The 24,149-nt window shown below is 43.6% G+C and overlaps 1 protein-coding gene across 1 annotated transcript; it reads left to right on the plus strand.

Annotated features, from left to right (window-relative positions):
* Positions 1 to 20,429: 20,429 nt before the first annotated feature.
* LOC100193461 (putative thaumatin domain family protein) lies at positions 20,430 to 23,722 on the plus strand. The gene is made up of 3 exons (NM_001399093.1): positions 20,430 to 20,603; positions 20,734 to 21,496; positions 23,215 to 23,722. The coding sequence occupies exons 1-3, from the start codon at positions 20,540 to 20,542 to the stop codon at positions 23,378 to 23,380; spliced, it is 993 nt and encodes a 330-aa protein (NP_001386022.1). The 5' UTR covers positions 20,430 to 20,539; the 3' UTR covers positions 23,381 to 23,722.
* The last annotated feature ends 427 nt before the right edge of the window (positions 23,723 to 24,149 follow it).

Below are 24,149 nucleotides of genomic sequence, written 5' to 3' on the forward strand. Positions count from 1 at the left end.
AGATGTGATAGATCTTTAATGAAGGATAATCTAGATTATTTAGTTATCTTATGAATTTTATTTATTTATATTTATGCCTATATGTATATGCAAATGTAATTGTGGACATTACTCCACAACTCATCACACTCAATCAAAGATCCAAATCAGACAAGTATCATAAGAACAAACATTCAAGTTAACAGATACAAAAAAATAGTTATGTTTTTTTTTGTTCCTAAGATTAGGTCTCCTATTCCTAAAGGTCACTTTAGGTACAGGATTTCAAAGTGTGAAATCCACATTTGTCTTTAGAATGAAAAGGTAAGAATAATCAGAGTAAAGCGGAAATAGATGAGAAAAGATTAAGGAAAGTTTTGGAAAGAATCAGAGTAGCAAAGGTAAGTAAGCATTGGTTGTCCAGTTCTATCTAGGTTTCGTCCTACAGTCAACATTCCTCTGATACCACTTCTGTCACACCCGGATTTCGGGGCACCAAGACCCGGGCGCGAACATAATCACCAGGTGTGCTGGGACCAAGTCTCACACATATGATGAATCATGGCACAGGATCGAATGTCACATCTTTACTACATAACAGGAATAAATAAATAATTACATTATAAGGAGACAACGGTCCAGCAACCCCAAGTTGACTGGGAGACGACAGCCTAGACCTCTCACGAACTCATCGCAGCATCCTCCAAGCGCCTCATCCTGCGGTACCTGTTCTTGACCTGTGGGGGGGTGTGAGACAGCAAGAGTGAGCTCACATACGTTCATCGCTCAACAAGTTGTGGGGAATAATGTGCATGAACTCGCCAAAGGTGGGAGCTCACGTGAAGTGTAAGGCTTACCAAAGAGGATGGTTAGAGCTGAGCATTGCTTTTAAAGTTGGTCAAAATTTTATTAGCAGTTACTAAGTATAAGTAAATACCAACCCAATTAAATAGTAGAACAGAAGTAACAACCTCACCTGCGATGCAATGCATATGACAAATTGAGTTTAAGTTCCATAATTTAATCATGTGAGTGTCCGAGCCGCTCATGACCGTGAGCACGGCTAGTATACCAGTTTTACACTCTGCAGAGGTTGCGCATCTTTACCCACAAGTCGTGTTACCCATTTGCCATGGAGTTGATCAGACTCCATACACCTCTACCAAGGAAGCGAGGCAGGGTACCACTACGAGGCCTTTACAAAGTTCCACTAGCTTCAGACTACCCGCTACAGTTTATAGGAAGCTCCAATGCAGGAATCCCTTGCAGGACCGCCATCGCAGCAAAATCCTCCCGAGGGCCTCCCTACACTGACCACTCCCCTACTGCCCTTGCCCCTTTCGGGTAAGGTAGTCTTCCACTAGCTTTCCTAATTAATCGGCCAAGGGCGTCCCATTAAACCCTTGTGGTAGCACTGTTTTCCCGGGTGGTTCTCCATGTTCCAATTAACATAATGATCTTATCATGAACGATAAATAACAACGGATAACAAAAGTATAATCATGAGTAATGTATCCTCATACCCAAAACCACATAAAGCACTAGCAAGTACTACCCAAAAAGTTCAGTGGTAACAAGGTATAAAGATAATCAAACTAGGGTATCCTATTAGGACCCATCAAAATTAACCTATGCAGATCATTATGATTAATTAGAACATGAGTGGGTAAAAAGAAGTGATCAAGGGCACAACTTGCCTTCCACGAGCTCCTGCTCAGCAGTCTCTACTTGTTGAACCTCAGTTTCCACAGTGGCTTGCTCGTCTACTCGCATCAATACATTACATACATAGCATAGCATAAATTAACATCACATCAAACATGTAAATAGAATATACAGTAATAAACTAGACATTAAAATAAGATCACAGGAATCGGAATCATTAAATTTGGAGTTATAGAATTCAAGTTATGAATTTCCTAAGGTTTTATGCATTTAATATGGGATTAAGTGAGAAATAAATTTAAATGTGTATTTCATGTAAAAACAGTGGTACTATTTGATAGAGAATACTATTACAAAATTATAGGAACTGGAATGGTCCAATTTGGAGGTCATGTGGATTTTCTACAAATTAAACAAGTTCTAGTAATTGTTTTTGTATTAAAAATCTACTTTCCAATTCAATTATTCAATTTCAGACTGTATTGGACTGGGCCTCAATTTTCAGAAAGCGCAGGGGCCCCAGGGTAAAAATCCCCAGACCCAGCGAACAGTGGAGGTGGATGGCGGGTTCTAAATCAACTAAACACATGGGCTCAATTGTAAACTGACCCAGCTGAAGGGGTACCGCCTAATCTAAGCCGTCCGATGGGAAATCAGGGGCTCGGATTAGATCTCCACACCCGTGCGAACCGGTACACGCCAGATCCGCAAGATTTGAATCCAACGCCCCATATCAACTCTCCCCTCTTTTAATCTACAACGTTCATCAATGCTTGGACGTCGCCGATTCACCTAAGCGAAACGGTATGACCCCGTCTAATCTAGACCGCTCAATGGAGAATCGACGACTCAGACTTGTTCTTCCACCTCGCCGCCAACACCGGCGACCGCACCGAACGTTGCGACGACCCGCCATGGCAACGACGCCCACGGCACTAATCTGTATCCGGTTCCTACGTATCTCGGGTGCAAAATGAAATTGAGGGAATGGCGAACACGGGAGACTAATTATTACCAATGTTCCAGCAGTGGCCAGCTCCGTCCACGGCGCGCTGTAGTCCCGCGGCGGAGAACAATTCGATGGCGAGAAATTGGAGGCACACGGCCCGTCCCCTCGCACGGCACTACGACAATCACGAATAGGAGGTTCGGGCGGAGCTCTCTGACCTCACAGCACTGGCTTGAAGGCGCGGGAACAGGATTTCCACCCACGGCCGAGCGCGTAACAGCGATTGGAAGGGGGAAACGAGGGGGAGAGCTCGAGCACTGACGCTGAGGTCGCGGGAGAATCGTAGGGTCGACGAGGAGAAGGGCCGCGGGACACGCTACTTATCCCCGGGAGCCCGGGAGGTCGCGGAATCCGCGGTGAGGAAGATCGGAGTGTTGACCACGCGAGCATGGCGCATTCTGTTGAGATGAGCACGGAGAATAGGTGATGACAGCGTGGCCCCACCGGTAAGACACGCATGTGAGCGGTAGTGAGCGCCATGGGCTAAGCGGGGCAAAAACTGAGTTGGGCCGAATTGAGGTTCCGAAGCCCAGTTAGACTAGGTTGATTTTATTCTTTATTCTCTTTTCTATACTTTCAAGTTCCATTTGAATTCCAATTTGAATTCAAACATAAATTCAAGCTTGTGCTACATTAATCCCCTTTACATTTGTGAAGTTAAAAATACTAGTTTTTTAAAAAAATATAATTATATTATTTATATTATTTATATCCTTTCTCTTCTTCTTATTTTCAAAACCCTATTTTTCAACTTTAGGGTTTCATTCCACTTCTAGTATTTATTATCTTATTGTGATTATCCTTATTATTTTTATTTAATGCACAAACATATAACTCCAACATGATGCATATTATAATTATTTTACCATTTATTTTAATTCATTTCTAAACTTTGTGTATGCTCTTTTCATGATGCAATTAAGGCACACAAAATGTGGAAATCCACTATATTCCTTTGTATACAAATTTGAGTATTACAAATCCTACCCCCCTTAAAAATAATCTCGTCCTCGAGATTTGAAGAAAAGGGATGCAACCAGTTTGGTTTAGGAATCAAAAGTTTTGTTTCATGTTTTTTTAACAGTTAGTAGATGATATGAATATTGTATGTCTAGATATTCATTAGGTCAGGTACGGTTGTGGCAAGTAGAGGTTGTGGCAAGGGTATAATAAGGAAAGACTTCATCCTGAACTGTGGATCTTGATTCCGCTGGCGATTCAACTTGATCTTTGAAGTCTTGAGTTGATGCTTATCTTTCTTTGACGTGGTTGGTCTCCTTTGGTCTTTCTTCTTGGAGTTGCCATCCGAGTTAAGGACACATAGTTAGGATAGCCAGGGTACACGAGGTAGGTAAGTTTGAATAGAGTTTTACTTTGCTTTTGGAACAAATGGACTAGGCAGCTTGTGATGTAGGTTATGTTGTTGTTTACAGACGGGTTAGTATAAGACATTAATTTAGGTTAAGGTATGTTTGTAGAGACAGTGTCTAACCTATATCACCAACTTAGCTAACCTATTAATAACTCACTTTAGACTTTAGATTGGATCATATTAGATTAGATAGAATCTAGATTAGGTTGGATATGACTAGATTAGACTAGATAATATCTAATTACTTTGGATTAGATCATGGTTGTTATTCTAGAGTGGGATAAATATGCTAATTAGGGCAAGATGACTCCATAAAGATGAAGTAGAATCTTTTGAGGTAAGTTAGATCTATTAGGATGACATAAAATCTTTTTAAGATAAGATGAATCTATTAAGGTAAGAGGATATCTTTTAAGATAAGATGGATCTATTGAGATGTGATAGATCTTTAATGAAGGATAATCTAGATTATTTAGTTATCTTATGAATTTTATTTATTTATATTTATGCCTATATGTATATGCAAATGTAATTGTGGACATTACTCCACAACTCATCACACTCAATCAAAGATCCAAATCAGACAAGTATCATAAGAACAAACATTCAAGTTAACAGATACAAAAAAATAGTTATGTTTTTTTTTTGTTCCTAAGATTAGGTCTCCTATTCCTAAAGGTCACTTTAGGTACAGGATTTCAAAGTGTGAAATCCACATTTGTCTTTAGAATGAAAAGGTAAGAATAATCAGAGTAAAGCGGAAATAGATGAGAAAAGATTAAGGAAAGTTTTGGAAAGAATCAGAGTAGCAAAGGTAAGTAAGCATTGGTTGTCCAGTTCTATCTAGGTTTCGTCCTACAGTCAACATTCCTCTGATACCACTTCTGTCACACCCGGATTTCGGGGCACCAAGACCCGGGCGCGAACATAATCACCAGGTGTGCTGGGACCAAGTCTCACACATATGATGAATCATGGCACAGGATCGAATGTCACATCTTTACTACATAACAGGAATAAATAAATAATTACATTATAAGGAGACAACGGTCCAGCAACCCCAAGTTGACTGGGAGACGACAGCCTAGACCTCTCACGAACTCATCGCAGCATCCTCCAAGCGCCTCATCCTGCGGTACCTGTTCTTGACCTGTGGGGGGGTGTGAGACAGCAAGAGTGAGCTCACATACGTTCATCGCTCAACAAGTTGTGGGGAATAATGTGCATGAACTCGCCAAAGGTGGGAGCTCACGTGAAGTGTAAGGCTTACCAAAGAGGATGGTTAGAGCTGAGCATTGCTTTTAAAGTTGGTCAAAATTTTATTAGCAGTTACTAAGTATAAGTAAATACCAACCCAATTAAATAGTAGAACAGAAGTAACAACCTCACCTGCGATGCAATGCATATGACAAATTGAGTTTAAGTTCCATAATTTAATCATGTGAGTGTCCGAGCCGCTCATGACCGTGAGCACGGCTAGTATACCAGTTTTACACTCTGCAGAGGTTGCGCATCTTTACCCACAAGTCGTGTTACCCATTTGCCACGGAGTTGATCAGACTCCATACACCTCTACCAAGGAAGCGAGGCAGGGTACCACTACGAGGCCTTTACAAAGTTCCACTAGCTTCAGACTACCCGCTACAGTTTATAGGAAGCTCCAATGCAGGAATCCCTTGCAGGACCGCCATCGCAGCAAAATCCTCCCGAGGGCCTCCCTACACTGACCACTCCCCTACTGCCCTTGCCCCTTTCGGGTAAGGTAGTCTTCCACTAGCTTTCCTAATTAATCGGCCAAGGGCGTCCCATTAAACCCTTGTGGTAGCACTGTTTTCCCGGGTGGTTCTCCATGTTCCAATTAACATAATGATCTTATCATGAACGATAAATAACAACGGATAACAAAAGTATAATCATGAGTAATGTATCCTCATACCCAAAACCACATAAAGCACTAGCAAGTACTACCCAAAAAGTTCAGTGGTAACAAGGTATAAAGATAATCAAACTAGGGTATCCTATTAGGACCCATCAAAATTAACCTATGCAGATCATTATGATTAATTAGAACATGAGTGGGTAAAAAGAAGTGATCAAGGGCACAACTTGCCTTCCACGAGCTCCTGCTCAGCAGTCTCTACTTGTTGAACCTCAGTTTCCACAGTGGCTTGCTCGTCTACTCGCATCAATACATTACATACATAGCATAGCATAAATTAACATCACATCAAACATGTAAATAGAATATACAGTAATAAACTAGACATTAAAATAAGATCACAGGAATCGGAATCATTAAATTTGGAGTTATAGAATTCAAGTTATGAATTTCCTAAGGTTTTATGCATTTAATATGGGATTAAGTGAGAAATAAATTTAAATGTGTATTTCATGTAAAAACAGTGGTACTATTTGATAGAGAATACTATTACAAAATTATAGGAACTGGAATGGTCCAATTTGGAGGTCATGTGGATTTTCTACAAATTAAACAAGTTCTAGTAATTGTTTTTGTATTAAAAATCTACTTTCCAATTCAATTATTCAATTTCAGACTGTATTGGACTGGGCCTCAATTTTCAGAAAGCGCAGGGGCCCCAGGGTAAAAATCCCCAGACCCAGCGAACAGTGGAGGTGGATGGCGGGTTCTAAATCAACTAAACACATGGGCTCAATTGTAAACTGACCCAGCTGAAGGGGTACCGCCTAATCTAAGCCGTCCGATGGGAAATCAGGGGCTCGGATTAGATCTCCACACCCGTGCAAACCGGTACACGCCAGATCCGCAAGATTTGAATCCAACGCCCCATATCAACTCTCCCCTCTTTTAATCTACAACGTTCATCAATGCTTGGACGTCGCCGATTCACCTAAGCGAAACGGTATGACCCCGTCTAATCTAGACCGCTCAATGGAGGATCGACGACTCAGACTTGTTCTTCCACCTCGCCGCCAACACCGGCGACCGCACCGAACGTTGCGACGACCCGCCATGGCAACGACGCCCACGGCACTAATCTGTATCCGGTTCCTACGTATCTCGGGTGCAAAATGAAATTGAGGGAATGGCGAACACGGGAGACTAATTATTACCAATGTTCCAGCAGTGGCCAGCTCCGTCCACGGCGCGCTGTAGTCCCGCGGCGGAGAACAATTCGATGGCGAGAAATTGGAGGCACACGGCCCGTCCCCTCGCACGGCACTACGACAATCACGAATAGGAGGTTCGGGCGGAGCTCTCTGACCTCACAGCACTGGCTTGAAGGCGCGGGAACAGGATTTCCACCCACGGCCGAGCGCGTAACAGCGATTGGAAGGGGGAAACGAGGGGGAGAGCTCGAGCACTGACGCTGAGGTCGCGGGAGAATCGTAGGGTCGACGAGGAGAAGGGCCGCGGGACACGCTACTTATCCCCGGGAGCCCGGGAGGTCGCGGAATCCGCGGTGAGGAAGATCGGAGTGTTGACCACGCGAGCATGGCGCATTCTGTTGAGATGAGCACGGAGAATAGGTGATGACAGCGTGGCCCCACCGGTAAGACACGCATGTGAGCGGTAGTGAGCGCCATGGGCTAAGCGGGGCAAAAACTGAGTTGGGCCGAATTGAGGTTCCGAAGCCCAGTTAGACTAGGTTGATTTTATTCTTTATTCTCTTTTCTATACTTTCAAGTTCCATTTGAATTCCAATTTGAATTCAAACATAAATTCAAGCTTGTGCTACATTAATCCCCTTTACATTTGTGAAGTTAAAAATACTAGTTTTTTAAAAAAATATAATTATATTATTTATATTATTTATATCCTTTCTCTTCTTCTTATTTTCAAAACCCTATTTTTCAACTTTAGGGTTTCATTCCACTTCTAGTATTTATTATCTTATTGTGATTATCCTTATTATTTTTATTTAATGCACAAACATATAACTCCAACATGATGCATATTATAATTATTTTACCATTTATTTTAATTCATTTCTAAACTTTGTGTATGCTCTTTTCATGATGCAATTAAGGCACACAAAATGTGGAAATCCACTATATTCCTTTGTATACAAATTTGAGTATTACAAATCCTACCCCCCTTAAAAATAATCTCGTCCTCGAGATTTGAAGAAAAGGGATGCAACCAGTTTGGTTTAGGAATCAAAAGTTTTGTTTCATGTTTTTTTAACAGTTAGTAGATGATATGAATATTGTATGTCTAGATATTCATTAGGTCAGGTACGGTTGTGGCAAGTAGAGGTTGTGGCAAGGGTATAATAAGGAAAGACTTCATCCTGAACTGTGGATCTTGATTCCGCTGGCGATTCAACTTGATCTTTGAAGTCTTGAGTTGATGCTTATCTTTCTTTGACGTGGTTGGTCTCCTTTGGTCTTTCTTCTTGGAGTTGCCATCCGAGTTAAGGACACATAGTTAGGATAGCCAGGGTACACGAGGTAGGTAAGTTTGAATAGAGTTTTACTTTGCTTTTGGAACAAATGGACTAGGCAGCTTGTGATGTAGGTTATGTTGTTGTTTACAGACGGGTTAGTATAAGACATTAATTTAGGTTAAGGTATGTTTGTAGAGACAGTGTCTAACCTATATCACCAACTTAGCTAACCTATTAATAACTCACTTTAGACTTTAGATTGGATCATATTAGATTAGATAGAATCTAGATTAGGTTGGATATGACTAGATTAGACTAGATAATATCTAATTACTTTGGATTAGATCATGGTTGTTATTCTAGAGTGGGATAAATATGCTAATTAGGGCAAGATGACTCCATAAAGATGAAGTAGAATCTTTTGAGGTAAGTTAGATCTATTAGGATGACATAAAATCTTTTTAAGATAAGATGAATCTATTAAGGTAAGAGGATATCTTTTAAGATAAGATGGATCTATTGAGATGTGATAGATCTTTAATGAAGGATAATCTAGATTATTTAGTTATCTTATGAATTTTATTTATTTATATTTATGCCTATATGTATATGCAAATGTAATTGTGGACATTACTCCACAACTCATCACACTCAATCAAAGATCCAAATCAGACAAGTATCATAAGAACAAACATTCAAGTTAACAGATACAAAAAAATAGTTATGTTTTTTTTTGTTCCTAAGATTAGGTCTCCTATTCCTAAAGGTCACTTTAGGTACAGGATTTCAAAGTGTGAAATCCACATTTGTCTTTAGAATGAAAAGGTAAGAATAATCAGAGTAAAGCGGAAATAGATGAGAAAAGATTAAGGAAAGTTTTGGAAAGAATCAGAGTAGCAAAGGTAAGTAAGCATTGGTTGTCCAGTTCTATCTAGGTTTCGTCCTACAGTCAACATTCCTCTGATACCACTTCTGTCACACCCGGATTTCGGGGCACCAAGACCCGGGCGCGAACATAATCACCAGGTGTGCTGGGACCAAGTCTCACACATATGATGAATCATGGCACAGGATCGAATGTCACATCTTTACTACATAACAGGAATAAATAAATAATTACATTATAAGGAGACAACGGTCCAGCAACCCCAAGTTGACTGGGAGACGACAGCCTAGACCTCTCACGAACTCATCGCAGCATCCTCCAAGCGCCTCATCCTGCGGTACCTGTTCTTGACCTGTGGGGGGGTGTGAGACAGCAAGAGTGAGCTCACATACGTTCATCGCTCAACAAGTTGTGGGGAATAATGTGCATGAACTCGCCAAAGGTGGGAGCTCACGTGAAGTGTAAGGCTTACCAAAGAGGATGGTTAGAGCTGAGCATTGCTTTTAAAGTTGGTCAAAATTTTATTAGCAGTTACTAAGTATAAGTAAATACCAACCCAATTAAATAGTAGAACAGAAGTAACAACCTCACCTGCGATGCAATGCATATGACAAATTGAGTTTAAGTTCCATAATTTAATCATGTGAGTGTCCGAGCCGCTCATGACCGTGAGCACGGCTAGTATACCAGTTTTACACTCTGCAGAGGTTGCGCATCTTTACCCACAAGTCGTGTTACCCATTTGCCACGGAGTTGATCAGACTCCATACACCTCTACCAAGGAAGCGAGGCAGGGTACCACTACGAGGCCTTTACAAAGTTCCACTAGCTTCAGACTACCCGCTACAGTTTATAGGAAGCTCCAATGCAGGAATCCCTTGCAGGACCGCCATCGCAGCAAAATCCTCCCGAGGGCCTCCCTACACTGACCACTCCCCTACTGCCCTTGCCCCTTTCGGGTAAGGTAGTCTTCCACTAGCTTTCCTAATTAATCGGCCAAGGGCGTCCCATTAAACCCTTGTGGTAGCACTATTTTCCCGGGTGGTTCTCCATGTTCCAATTAACATAATGATCTTATCATGAACGATAAATAACAACGGATAACAAAAGTATAATCATGAGTAATGTATCCTCATATCCAAAACCACATAAAGCACTAGCAAGTACTACCCAAAAAGTTCAGTGGTAACAAGGTATAAAGATAATCAAACTAGGGTATCCTATTAGGACCCATCAAAATTAACCTATGCAGATCATTATGATTAATTAGAACATGAGTGGGTAAAAAGAAGTGATCAAGGGCACAACTTGCCTTCCACGAGCTCCTGCTCAGCAGTCTCTACTTGTTGAACCTCAGTTTCCACAGTGGCTTGCTCGTCTATTCGCATCAATACATTACATACATAGCATAGCATAAATTAACATCACATCAAACATGTAAATAGAATATACAGTAATAAACTAGACATTAAAATAAGATCACAGGAATCAGAATCATTAAATTTGGAGTTATAGAATTCAAGTTATGAATTTCCTAAGGTTTTATGCATTTAATATGGGATTAAGTGAGAAATAAATTTAAATTTGTATTTCATGTAAAAACAGTGGTACTATTTGATAGAGAATACTATTACAAAATTATAGGAACTGGAATGGTCCAATTTGGAGGTCATGTGGATTTTCTACAAATTAAACAAGTTCTAGTAATTGTTTTTGTATTAAAAATCTACTTTCCAATTCAATTATTCAATTTCAGACTGTATTGGACTGGGCCTCAATTTTCAGAAAGCGCAGGGGCCCCAGGGTAAAAATCCCCAGACCCAGCGAACAGTGGAGGTGGATGGCGGGTTCTAAATCAACTAAACACAGGGGCTCAATTGTAAACTGACCCAGCTGAAGGGGTACCGCCTAATCTAAGCCGTCCGATCGGAAATCAGGGGCCCGGATTAGATCTCCACACCCGTGCGAACCGGTACACGCCAGATCCGCAAGATTTGAATCCAACGCCCCAGATCAACTCTCCCCTCTTTTAATCTACAACGTTCATCAATGCTTGGACGTCGCCGATTCACCTAAGCGAAACGGTATGACCCCGTCTAATCTAGACCGCTCAATGGAGGATCGACGACTCAGACTTGTTCTTCCACCTCGCCGCCAACACCGGCGACCGCACCGAACGTTGCGACGACCCGCCATGGCAACGACGCCCACGACACTAATCTGTATCCGGTTCCTACGTATCTCGGGTGCAAAATGAAATTGAGGGAATGGCGAACACGGGAGACTGATTATTACCAATGTTCCAGCAGTGGCCAGCTCCGTCCACGGCGCGTTGTAGTCCCGCGGCGGAGAACAATTCGATGGCGAGAAATTGGAGGCACACGGCCCGTCCCCTCGCACGGCACTACGACAATCGCGAATAGGAGGTTCGGGCGGAGCTCTCTGACCTCACAGCACTGGCTTGAAGGCGCGGGAACAGGATTTCCACCCACAGCCGAGCGCGTAACGGCGATTGGAAGGGGGAAACGAGGGGGAGAGCTCGAGCACTGACGCTGAGGTCGCGGGAGAATCGTAGGGTCGACGAGGAGAAGGGCCGCGGGACACGCTACTTATCCCCGGGAGCCCGGGAGGTCGCGGAATCCGCGGTGAGGAAGATCGGAGTGTTGACCACGCGAGCATGGCGCATTCTGTTGAGATGAGCACGGAGAATAGGTGATGACAGCGTGGCCCCACCGGTAAGCCACGCATGTGAGCGGTAGTGAGCGCCATGGGCTAAGCGGGGCAAAAACTGAGTTGGGCCGAATTGAGGTTCCGAAGCCCAGTTAGACTAGGTTGATTTTATTCTTTATTCTCTTTTCTATACTTTCAAGTTCCATTTGAATTCCAATTTGAATTCAAACATAAATTCAAGCTTGTGCTACATTAATCCCCTTTACATTTGTGAAGTTAAAAATACTAGTTTTTTAAAAAAAATATAATTATATTATTTATATTATTTATATCCTTTCTCTTCTTCTTATTTTCAAAACCCTATTTTTCAACTTTAGGGTTTCATTCCACTTCTAGATTTATTATCTTATTGTGATTATCCTTATTATTTTTATTTAATGCACAAACATATAACTCCAACATGATGCATATTATTATTTTTTTACCATTTATTTTAATTCATTTCTAAACTTTGTGTATGCTCTTTTCATGATGCAATTAAGGCACACAAAATGTGGAAATCCACTATATTCCTTTGTATACAAATTTGAGTATTACACTACACATCAGGCATTTAACTCTATTCTGATGCTATAAAAGGGGGAGTACTGCAACATAGTGCAGGGATTGCATTTGATTCCACCTAGGCTCCATTAGATATAGGTTGCTCCAAGACTCCATTAGGCCAACATAGTTGAAGGCAGACTAAAGGTCAATTAGTCTAGACCTCTCACCAAAACCAAAAAGAAAAGGGTGAGCTAGTCCGTCATCTGGCTTAGTTGATATATGAGCATGTACTATTCTTCACCTTTGTATTCACTAATCTGTCATACACAAAAAGGACATATGAAATTAGGCATATGTGGTTCGAACCTCTATAAATCACTTGTGTGCTAGTAGCTATAGTGGGACCCCAGATCTAGCGAGCCTCCAGCCTATGGCCCTCACTCTCTAACTCTACAAACTTCTCATGTACCTATGTTACCCTGGTATCGTTAATTTGTTACGCGATGATATTTGGCAAGCTAGGTTGGTGCTCTTTGCTATGTCATGCTGCTATGGTCTCACTTGCACTCCCACATGATGGAGTAATTGCCTCTAACACCGTCTCTATCAACTCTGATCACGAGTCGTGGCATAGACAACATCACAATCCTACTCAGTCTTATCCTACGTTGCCTCATGCAGGAGCACACCACCAGCTGGGTCATGTGGTGCCACTCTAACAGACCTAACTTCATCCCATGATTCTTTTAGAGTATGCAATGTCCTAGAGACATCACAACAAATGTCTAGCTAGTCACTCCTTTTGGAATGAACGATCTGACGCAAATCACTGTCACAACTTCATTTTAGTAGCTTGACAAGGCAACCTCCAAGAATGGAGGTTCATCTCAATAGTTGTCATCTCGGCGAGCTCGTCGATGCCTCGATTCAAATAGTGTCTCTATTTTTTTACATATCAGTATTAGATTTGTTCTAAGTTAAACATTTATTTTTTAAAAAAGCTATATTTATTTAGATTTACAATTAGAAATATTTTCATAATATATTATTCATATGTTGTGGAAGTATAAGAATTATTTAGATAAATGGCTAATGATAGTAATATTCAACTTTGAACAAAGTTAACATGCCATGTTAAAAAGAACATGAGTACTCTCTGTATTAAAAAAATATAACTCTGAGTAAATTTTTTTTTAACTTTCATCATCTCTATAGAAAAAGATTACACGTTAAACAAGTATCACTATATTGATCATAAAATATTTTTTATAGTAATTTTTGTTAAAGGTGTCAACATTTATATTTTTTGACTATAAAATTGGTCAAACTTCCGAAAGTTTTAAAAGTCTCAAACCTTTGTTTTTACGGAGAGTAAGAGAAAAGGGTCGGGCACTCATTGCAATGCTGAAAATTACAACCAAGCCCACTCAGTAAACTGGTCAGGCCAGATTATGTCAGGTTTTTGTGGATAGAGCAGATCAGACAGCCACAGCCTACGGGGAGACGAACGCCTTTCATGTTTCAGCCCGTTCATCCTCCATAAAGATGGTTCAACGGTATTCTTCTCGGCCCAAGCAGCCAACTCGCTCGGGGCTCCAATCGCCGCGGACGCACGGCTGGCCGCTGCGCCGGCAACGGACGTCCACCGACGCCCGATTTTCCGTCCTCTCCACACGAAGCCGCTGCGCGCCTGTGGTCCGTCGACCACAGCCACCAGCAACGGCCTGCCGGCGGTGCCTCCCTTAGCATTGCGGCATACGCTCCACGCGCATGATCCGCCAACAACTGCCACAGACCGAGCCGGTAAAATTTGATGCCCTCATATAAATATTAAAATTAGGCCTATTCTAGTGAAAAATAAAATTTTGTTAATATATATTTGATATTTTGTAGCAATAGCGTATAATACAACATGATAATAAGTAAACATACCTTGAAACGAACTCTTCAATTATATCTCCATATTGAATCTTCTCCAAAAGTATACTCTTCAACTAAATGAACTCTTCAATTATATCTCTATATTGTAAGGGAGATAAAATATAGATAATCAATTGTCCTCACCCTCACAAGAGCAAGCGCAGTGCAGAGTGCAGACTGCTGGAGTGCTAGGAGCCAAAACGTCAAAGCAAGCTGCTGGCGGCGGCGTGGTTATTTTTCTAATCCCTAATCGGCTAGCGCCTAGCGGGGCTAGGAGGCGTGTGTGTGGGCTAGATTAAAGTATATAAATATAATATTATGCATTGGAAAATATATGAGGCCCTTGCAAAACTTGAGGCCTGATTACTGCCGTCCACAGTCCACACAACTGAGAAGTGATGGGCGGCGGCGCCTCCAGCGGCCGGTAAGGCTAGCTCCACCAAACCAAGGGACTCGAAAGGGTTCTGTATCCTAAATATAGAGGATTAAATGGTCATCTATGCTTTTCAGCAGCGTCCTCTAAACGGTCCTCTAAATTTAGAGGACGCTACTGGATTCTCTATATATAGAGTTTTTCTAAACGGTCCTCTATCCATTTAGATACTTTAAATAACCGGTTTAGAAAAACTAAAATATGTACAATACATTTGAGAGTATGACAAATACGTATGTACAAAAAATAAAAATAAAAAATGTCTCTAATATAGATATTTAAGTATAGAGGACGTGATTTAGAGGATGTTATTGGAGAGAAAGGAGATATAGGGGATGAAATCTTTTAGAGGGAACTATAAAAGACGGATATAGATGATGGATATAAAGTACGTTGCTGGAACAGCCTTAAATCCTGGCCATCCTCTCCTGTGGCGCCACTCTGGCGCTCCCAAACCATCCTATTCATTTTTTCGACAGTTCCCCTATGGCAAGGAGCAGTCTGAGTGACACGAACAGAAGCCTAGGGATAGAATTTTGGCAGGCACCATAATATATCCAGGCGTATGGATGCCAAACAACCAGACAGCGATGTGAGTTGCCTGCGCGGGTTCCATTCGATCCATCTTTTTAGTTCTATTTTTTTTAAAAAAATATATGTTCAGATTTCTGATGAAACTAAAATTGTTTCTAATCATCTTTTTGTGAAGAGTTTTTTCGAGAATCTGGATTCATAAATAATCTATTTGTCATGAGAATCTAAATATCACACAGTTTATATATATAGAGGAAGATGAAAGGGTCCATAGGCTTAGGGTCTAGTAACCGACGGATTCCTCTTATTCGCGATGATTTTCGTAGAAATAATTCTCATAAAAGCGGAATAAGAAGCGAAACATTTGGCTGACAGAATCGGATTTTGATGGTCAAAATCCGATTTTAAGCTAAAGCAAACACCCCCATTATCTATATCACCGATGTCACATAACTCAACTTTATAGATCGTGGCATCAAGATACCGATGTGGACGCCACACAACACATTGATGCCATGACACATGGCGCTGAAGTCGGTGCCATAAATTTTGCCATTAGCATCGACCTCGACTCCATAAATTTTAGCATGGAGGCCACCACTTATCCAGTGGAATCTTCTTTGTGTCGTTGTGTCTCTGAGTCTCTCTCTCTCTCATCAATAGTTCCTTGTCCTCCCCTTCTCTTGTCAGCCGCATCTCGACTGCCGTTGCCTACACGTTCTCCCCTGCCCACACGTCTAGCCCCGCCCACATGCATGCCCCTTATCGACGCTCGCTTGCTCCTATCCTCTGTCGTGCGCCTGCCCCACGGATCACCTTACCAAACAAGAACTGGTGAAATCCGTCATTTTTTCTCATTCTCGTTGTACACCAAAAAATGAAACCGGTACGGTTTTTGATGTATTCCAATTTGAAATTTCAAAGTATAAAAGTCAAATTTTGGTCAACAAAACGTTTTTTTGGAAATCAGAAACGAGAATGCAATCCCTGCTCTTCCCCCACCAGGGCCACTCCATGGAAATCACAAAGTACAAAAGTCAAATTTTATGTCATGTGATATCATATATGGAGGCTATGATAAAAGATTGATAAAGTTCTGCTAAATTTTGACACGTACCACCATAAATACAAACTTTGAGTACTTAAGATACGTCAAACCTTCTCAAACTGTGGTCGATCATCAATAGTTTTCAGAATATCTCTGTTCGTAATTTTCTTCTCGAGCTCGAGCATCCTAGTGGTGTTTTAAACTTCTAGCCTTGCTTGCTTATGGTATTCTCGCGCAGAGGATGGGCATAAGGGCGATCGACCTTTTCACGCTGGACAAATAAATAGGGCAGGGGGGTCGGCGCCAATCTCTGCCACATAAGCGCCAACTCGGTATAGAGGAACAAGATCTTGATGCTGAAACGTGTAACCTCGACGCCAATAGTGATGACGGCGAGGTGAGGATCCATTTAGTGAATTTAAACAAAAAAAGATGTAGTTTTGAATTTTTTTTCGAAAAAGGACCAAAAGTCAAAAACGACGACATCATCACCTACTTGCCTTCATTGGTAAAAAAAAACCTGCCGCAATTCGATTTCTCTGATTACAGCTGACAAAAGTGCAAACTGTAGCGCGAAGATGGTCACCATGTTGTATCAGTCACTTTGCGCATGGGATGGTCCCAAGTCTCAACCTAATAAGCCCCAAGAGGAAACTTAGAAGCCGCTAGGCATGTAAGCTGACACGACCTCTTAGTCTGTTTATCATTAGAGGCTATAAATAGCCGAGTAAAACACTATTTCAACATTATAAATGCTATAGGAAAAATAAATTTTAAATAGGTATTAGAATAGTTCCTTGCCGATGAGGATAACCTTACACAACGCAAGTTCCTCGCTGAAATGTGCTTACTAGTAATATCCTACATCAATGACATCCATGTCCATAGACGGATGAAACTTCATCCTCTGTCCTGCCAAAAATAAAAATAAAAAAGCTCATCCGCTTGTGTCACCACTAGAGATGGCCAAACGGGCCGGCCCGGCCCGGCCCGGCCCGGGCCCGGTGAAGCCCGGCCAAAACCGGGCCGGGCCTGCTGAGCCAGCGGGCTTAAGTTTCTGTCCAAGTCTGGCCCGCAGCGGGCCTAAACGGGCCGGGCCGGCCCGTTTAGCACGAAAAAACGGGCCGAAAAGCGGGTAAACGGGCAGGTAAGCACGTTTTAGTGTAAAAAAAAACGGGCTTAACGGGCTTAGAGGTAAACGGGCCGTGCCGGGCTAGCCCGCCGTGACTAGTTTCCTGTCCAAGCCCGCCCGCTTATTCTACCGTGCCGGGCTCGGACCGGGCCCAAAAAGCGGGCTTCGTGCCGGGCTCACGGGTCTCGTGCTTTTTGGCCATCTATAGTCACCACCCACTCGGCTTGGCAAGTCAGAACGGAGTGGAGCTCATGCCCAGCCTCCTCCATTGGGCGCTTTTTTTCTCGATCGACATGCCGATCTGGTACGGTGCTCCCTTTCTCGCAAAAGGCAGACGGCAGAGATGGAAGGAGGCACGGGGGTTTGCTGGTCTCATTGGATATGAGTCATCGGTACTAGCTGAGTGGCGACTGCTACTCTGCTATGACACATGACACATGGACATTCTTCAGACTGGTAGACTGGTAGTTGCAAAAGCGGGTCTGCTATATCCACTCTTGCTGATCTGTTGCGAGGACTTTTGCCGGAAATCCAGTCATAACTATCACGGATTACATGAGCCCATCTCTAGATCCACGATTAGTCCTACCCAACGAGTTGGAGAAGACGTGTGAGTCAGACTAAGAAATGTCTGCGTCTAAAATGGTCACAACTGTGGCCTCCCTTTTTCGTCATCGTTAAAAAAGAGCACATCCATCTCCATCAAAAGTTTACGTGCACGCGTATTTTCTGTCTTCTGGGCATCCCGAAGGGTCCCACCTCCGATGCTATATCCTACTCTATCCCACCCAAAATAAAATTTGTTTTATACTTTTAGCTGACTCATACAATAATTAATGTACTTGTTTTATATATATATATATATATATATATATATGTGTCTATATTCATCATCGTGTATTTAAATAAGCTACCAACTTAGCAAATATAGTACTCTCTCCATTCTTTTTTATTTTTCATGTTTTACTTAAAAATGAACTAGCGATCGACAAATATTTGAGAACCGATGTGGTAATATGATACAATATAAATGCAGAGTTGTTGAACATTGGCCCAAGAGCAATAGGATTCATGACGGTGGCGATGACAGAGGAGCAATAAATGGATAAACTGGGGGTTATTATATGATGGGACCGAACTAAAAGTCTGCAATACATGCACACTCCGTCCATAAATAAAGAATGTATGCCATACTTCTTAAGGTTTGAATATAACTAAGACAATAGAAAACAATCTTGATATTTATATATCTAATAAATTTATTATAAAAATATTTTCTTCTCAAATGTAATAACACTTATTAGTCATTATGGACACTGATATTGTTTTAAATTATATTTGCTTAATTTTATTTTTTAAAAAAAAAAACTTTCTTGCTCTAAAAATGATATGTATGTTTATTTTAGGACGGAGGGAATTGTTCCATATGGCCGATGGAGGCTATATAGGGATGCTTATGTTTGAGTGTTGATAATGATTATTACTAGACTCCAGCAACCCATGTTATATTGTTTATCCATTCCAAAAAAACTGTGTGTTATTAGAACGCTTGAATCTGTTTTATTTGGGTTGAATTGTTCCAATAATACCTTTTTTCTATTGGATTCTTGAAATCCGATAGGACCAGCATCATCTGAACCTTTCTCCCGTTCGGTGAAAACAAAACATGTGCGCGGGGCCGCGGGTGCATCGGATGTGTTATCAGTCTTGGCTGGAGCCACGTGGGCATGTGTTTTCGGGTGGAGAAAATACCGCACACCTGTGGGGTCTGTGGGCCAAAAATCGTGGGAAAGAACTTAGAAACAACTAGTAAAAGATGTGCGAATGCCATAACCCGTCTATCCCAAATACTCACATTTTTGTCGTGCCTGCAAACCCGTACCGTTTGACGCCTCTGTCGCGCTGTGCTGCCGCGGCAATACGTGCCTCGTGCTTGAGAATGATTGAGATCCCGTGCGCCCATCAGCCCATGTGGGAAGGCGAACTAACTGCTTGTCTTGTTGGTTCTGCTCAGCTCTTGTAGCACTAGGCAGCTGTGCTCCCCCAGTCCCCTCCTCCCTCCTCATGAAACGGGCGGGCGATGATTCCTGGGCATGTGCTCGCTCGCTCGCTCGCTTGCCAACAACATGTTAGCGTCGGGCACTGAAGCTGGTAGCCGTCGCTGTCGCTGTCGTTGTCGAATCTAATGGCCCGAGCCGTCCTTGATTATTCCAGGCGTGAAACCTTATACCAAACACGAATACTCACTCCACTCCACCTCTGTTATTTTTTCCAGCTCCTTTTCCGCTAGGGAAGATTTCCCGTGGACGATGGAAAATCTCAAAATTCCAGATCGGTGAGGTGAAACCGAAACGAGCACACCACGTAACCGAAACCCGCACGGGCACAGCTTCCGGCCGGCGCGGGCCTTTTTTTTCCTTTCCTGCTCTGCTCAGCTTCCCCGTTTCTTCCCGCGTCGATCACCTCCGCTCCACACATCATTTCCCGTCGTCGACGATCATCTCTATAAAATGGACTACCGGACGAGGAGGTCAAAATACCAGCCAGCTCCGATCGGTCGCTCACGGGCGTCGAGATATTTTTGGGAGCTGATATCACCGCGACGCCGCGCACGGAGCCCGGAGCAAGGCGTGGTGGGACCGGTTATTGGTAGCGTATAGCAGCCCCACGCGCGGACAAAAAAGGAAGTCGGCGAGGGGAGCTGGACTCGGTGCCGACTTTGGCTGGGAGGCTGACCTCAGGGCCCAAGTGACCGACGGTCCTCCCCTCCCCTCTCCTTGGGGGGTCGGTCGTCCTCGTCCCTTGGGCTGCGCTGAGAGCCTGGACTCCTCCTATATAAAGTCAAGCGGACGTCAAAGATCAGTCGTCCGCCTCTCATCCCTCCCGTTGCGGCCGACCATCACCAACGGAAGTCGGCAGAGTGAGCCAAGGCCCTGTGTGTGTGTGTGTCTGCCACATTACCTACCCAGATCGAAATGGCGCGGTGCCCAGCTGCTCATGCCGCTCTCTGCTCCCTTGCTCTGCTCCTCCTGCTTCCAGGTGAGTTCGTGATCTCTGCTCTGCTCTGCTCCGCTCTGTCCCCGCCCTTTCGCATTCAAGCAGTGCGCGCTGCTGTTCCGTGACCCCGCGCTGACCCTCCGTGCGGCCGGCGCGCGCGCTTGCCTTGCAGCTGCGCGGGCGGCGACGTTCACCATGACCAACAACTGCGGCTACACGGTGTGGCCGGGGCTGCTGTCGGGCGCCGGCACGGCGCCGCTGCCCACGACGGGGTTCGCGCTGGCGCACGGCGCGTCGGCGGCGGTGGACGCGCCCGCGGGCTGGTCGGGCCGCGTGTGGGCGCGCACGCTCTGCGCCGCGGACGCCGCCACCGGCAGGTTCTCCTGCGCCACGGGCGACTGCGGCTCGGGAGCCGTCCAGTGCAACGGCGGCGGCGCCGCCCCGCCCGCCACGCTGGCGGAGTTCACGCTCGGCGGATCCGGCGGCCTGGACTTCTTCGACGTCAGCCTTGTGGACGGCTACAACGTCCCGATGCTCATCGTCCCCGCGCAGGGCGCGGGCGGTGGTGGCAGCAGCAGCAGCAGCAACGGGTCCGCGGGCGGCTCGAGCAAGTGCATGGCCACCGGCTGCCTCGTGGATCTCAACGGCGCGTGCCCAGCTGATCTGAGGGTAATGGCTGCGTCGGCGTCGGCGTCCGCGTCCGGCGCCGGAGGGGCTGTGGCGTGCCGCAGCGCGTGCGAGGCGTTCGGGTCGCCGCAGTACTGCTGCAGTGGCGCCTACGGAAACCCCAACACGTGCCGCCCGTCAACCTACTCGCAGTTCTTCAAGAACGCTTGCCCGCGCGCCTACAGCTACGCCTACGACGACTCTACCTCCACCTTCACGTGCGCCACCGGCATCAGCTACGCCATCACATTCTGCCCGAGCACCACCAGGTAAATTCTTTCCCAAAATGGAGGTTTCCCTTGTCATACAAGCTCCAAAGGTTAGTGTTTACCTGAAATGGCACCAAATTATTGAGGTGGCTGAATGCCTATTCCGGATGGCAAATTGGATAGCTTGAGACCAGAGGCTGAGACATCACACAGACAGTCCACACCACTAAGGCTTTATTTGTGTACTCTATTAGGGCTTGTTCGGTTCTACCCCAGTCCATATGGATTGAGGGGGATTGAGGGGGTTTCAATCCCTAACAAATCAAAATCCCCTCCAATCCGTATCAATCCCCTCCAATCCATATGGATTGAAAATAACCGAACAAGCCCTTATTAACCTCACTCCATATCGGTTGAGATGTATTAGGGTTTAAGGTCATGTTTGGTTTGATCGACTAAAGATTAGTCCCTTCATTTTAATCTTATTTAGTTTCTAAATTGTCAAACGGTAGTACTAAAATAGGAGGCTAAAATGGACTAAACCATATTAATTCCACATTTGCCCCTCATTTAGTTTAATTGTACTAATAGCAGGAGAATGTTAAAGGTCATTTTAGTGTTTTTATGAGTCATTTAGTATATTTTTACTAATTTTAGTCCATAGGACTAAACATGTTAGGTACTAAACTTTATTCTCCTAACTAAATTTAGTCTCTAGACTAAAGAAACCAAACATGACCTACATTAGTTTAAAATACACCTTAATACATCTCACACGAATTGAGCTCAATACTAGAGTATCCAAGCTAGGTTTAAAGAGTTATTCATTTTACTTTTAATTCATGTGAATTAAGTGGGATTGAGTGAGTTTCAGTCCAAACAATTAAAAAAATATTTTTTCCGAATCTTACTTAATCCATACGTGATAAAATAACCTAACAAGTACTAATGTGTTATCGTGGGCAATGTCCGATGAGAACCTTTTTCTAACCGCTATCTCCGACTGGGGGTGGTTGGTTCTGTGGACTAAAGTTTAGCTCGGGTTACATTAAGCGTTTGACTTTCAAATATGAGTATGAAATATAGACTCAACCAACTGTAATAGATTCGTCTCACTTTTTAATCTTCGGCTGAGAAATTAGTTTTATAATCCGACTATATTTAATACCCCGAACGGAGGTTCAAACATTCGATGTGATAGGGGCTAAATTTTAGCAGGGGCAAACCAAACAGCCCTCTGAAGCTGTGCTGGTCGGCATCGTCTACACTCCTGTCAGAAAAAAAAAATGTCTAGCCGTTGATGGCTCTGACGAGACGAGGAGGAGGAGAGGCGGCAACGGCCAACGGGCGGATCCAACGGGCTATGGATCCAGGGCCTAGACACTGCTGGTTTGCGTGTGGTCACTTCTCCTGCCCGCACACCCAGGCCAACGGGCCGCTACTGGCTTCTAGTTCTAGTAGCCGTTTCAACCGTACGGTCCCCATACCATAACCATAGGCCCTTGCCCTGTCCTGTCTTGTCCTATCCTGCACCCCCAACTGCAACCCATGTTCCCACGCTCAGAGAGGCGTGCAGTGCAGCTGCCCAAGACATTCAAGTTCCATGTACCACCACTGTCCCGGACAAAAGATCTCGCATCAAATCCTCTCCGATTCTTGTACTGTCATGTTAAATTCTCTCTACCGTCACGATGTTAAAGAGCTTCACCCACCGCGTGGCACTGTAATTCCGTTTTTGTTTGTACCATGTGCTAACATTGGTTTTACTCCTTTTCTAGCGGCAAGTACTCCGGCGAGAACCCGCAGGCCGCGGGCGTGCAGCCCACGAACGGCTCGATGGTCTACCTCGGCGGCGAGCAACTCGCCACCTCGGTCGCCGCCGCGGCCCGTGCGTCACAGCTCCTCCTAGCCGCCGCCGCCCTCGCCGCCGTCGCGCTGCTCTGAGCTTCGTTCCCGACGTGGCCGTGTGAAGTCGGCGGCTCGAGTCTTTGTCCTCTTTCCGGCGTGACGGGGCCAGCGATAAAAGATTCGACAACCAGCAGAGAGGCTCAGACGAGACGAGTGACGACGGTGCTGCTACGACTAACCGAGAGAAAAAAAACAATGAAATATAGGTAGCTTATGGCGTAGGGTTTAGGATAACTGGTAGCATGAGTTTTAACCTTTGCATTCTTCTCCACGCTTCCTCGATTTGTTGAGCCAGCCGAAAGATGTATTCTATATTTCTATCCATCGTTGTTCGCCGTGATGCTATAGATTACAGCAATGATGATTATTTACTCTTTACCAGTTGAACATAGACCCTATTTGTTTCGGATTATAATCTCTCTAGATTATATAATCCAGCGCAAATAATTTAATAGATAAACAAACACCTAGTTTATGAGTTCAGATTATATAATCTAAAGTTCAGATTATGATAATCTCATAATCTCCTCAATAGTAGTTTATTTGAAATTATTTTGGCAAAAGACCCACTACCAATAGTTATGTAAATAGAAATTACAATATATGTCATCCTTATTTCCTCACCTCAAATAAACAAGGATATTACTGTCTTTATAAATAATCTACATTTGTATAATTTAGACTACTAAACAACTACGTGTAGATTATAATATGTCTAGATTATATAATTTAGATTATATAATCTATAAGCTGAAATAAACAGACCCATAGTGGAAAACAACGAAAGGGTAAAAAACCAATATTC

Source organism: Zea mays, chromosome 1 (genome assembly GCF_902167145.1).
Source record: "Zea mays cultivar B73 chromosome 1, Zm-B73-REFERENCE-NAM-5.0, whole genome shotgun sequence".
In the NCBI taxonomy this organism is placed as follows: Eukaryota; Viridiplantae; Streptophyta; class Magnoliopsida; order Poales; family Poaceae; genus Zea; species Zea mays.

What these genes read in the sequence shown, in the direction of transcription:
- LOC100193461 (NM_001399093.1), top strand. Translation starts at nt 20,540, where the DNA reads ATGGCGCGGTGCCCAGCTGCTCATGCCGCTCTCTGCTCCCTTGCTCTG. An exon ending in TCTGCTCCTCCTGCTTCCAG is followed by an intron (nt 20,604 to 20,733) that starts GTGAGTTCGTGA and finishes CTTGCCTTGCAG; the next exon opens with CTGCGCGGGCGGCGACGTTC. An exon ending in TTCTGCCCGAGCACCACCAG is followed by an intron (nt 21,497 to 23,214) that starts GTAAATTCTTTC and finishes CTCCTTTTCTAG; the next exon opens with CGGCAAGTACTCCGGCGAGA.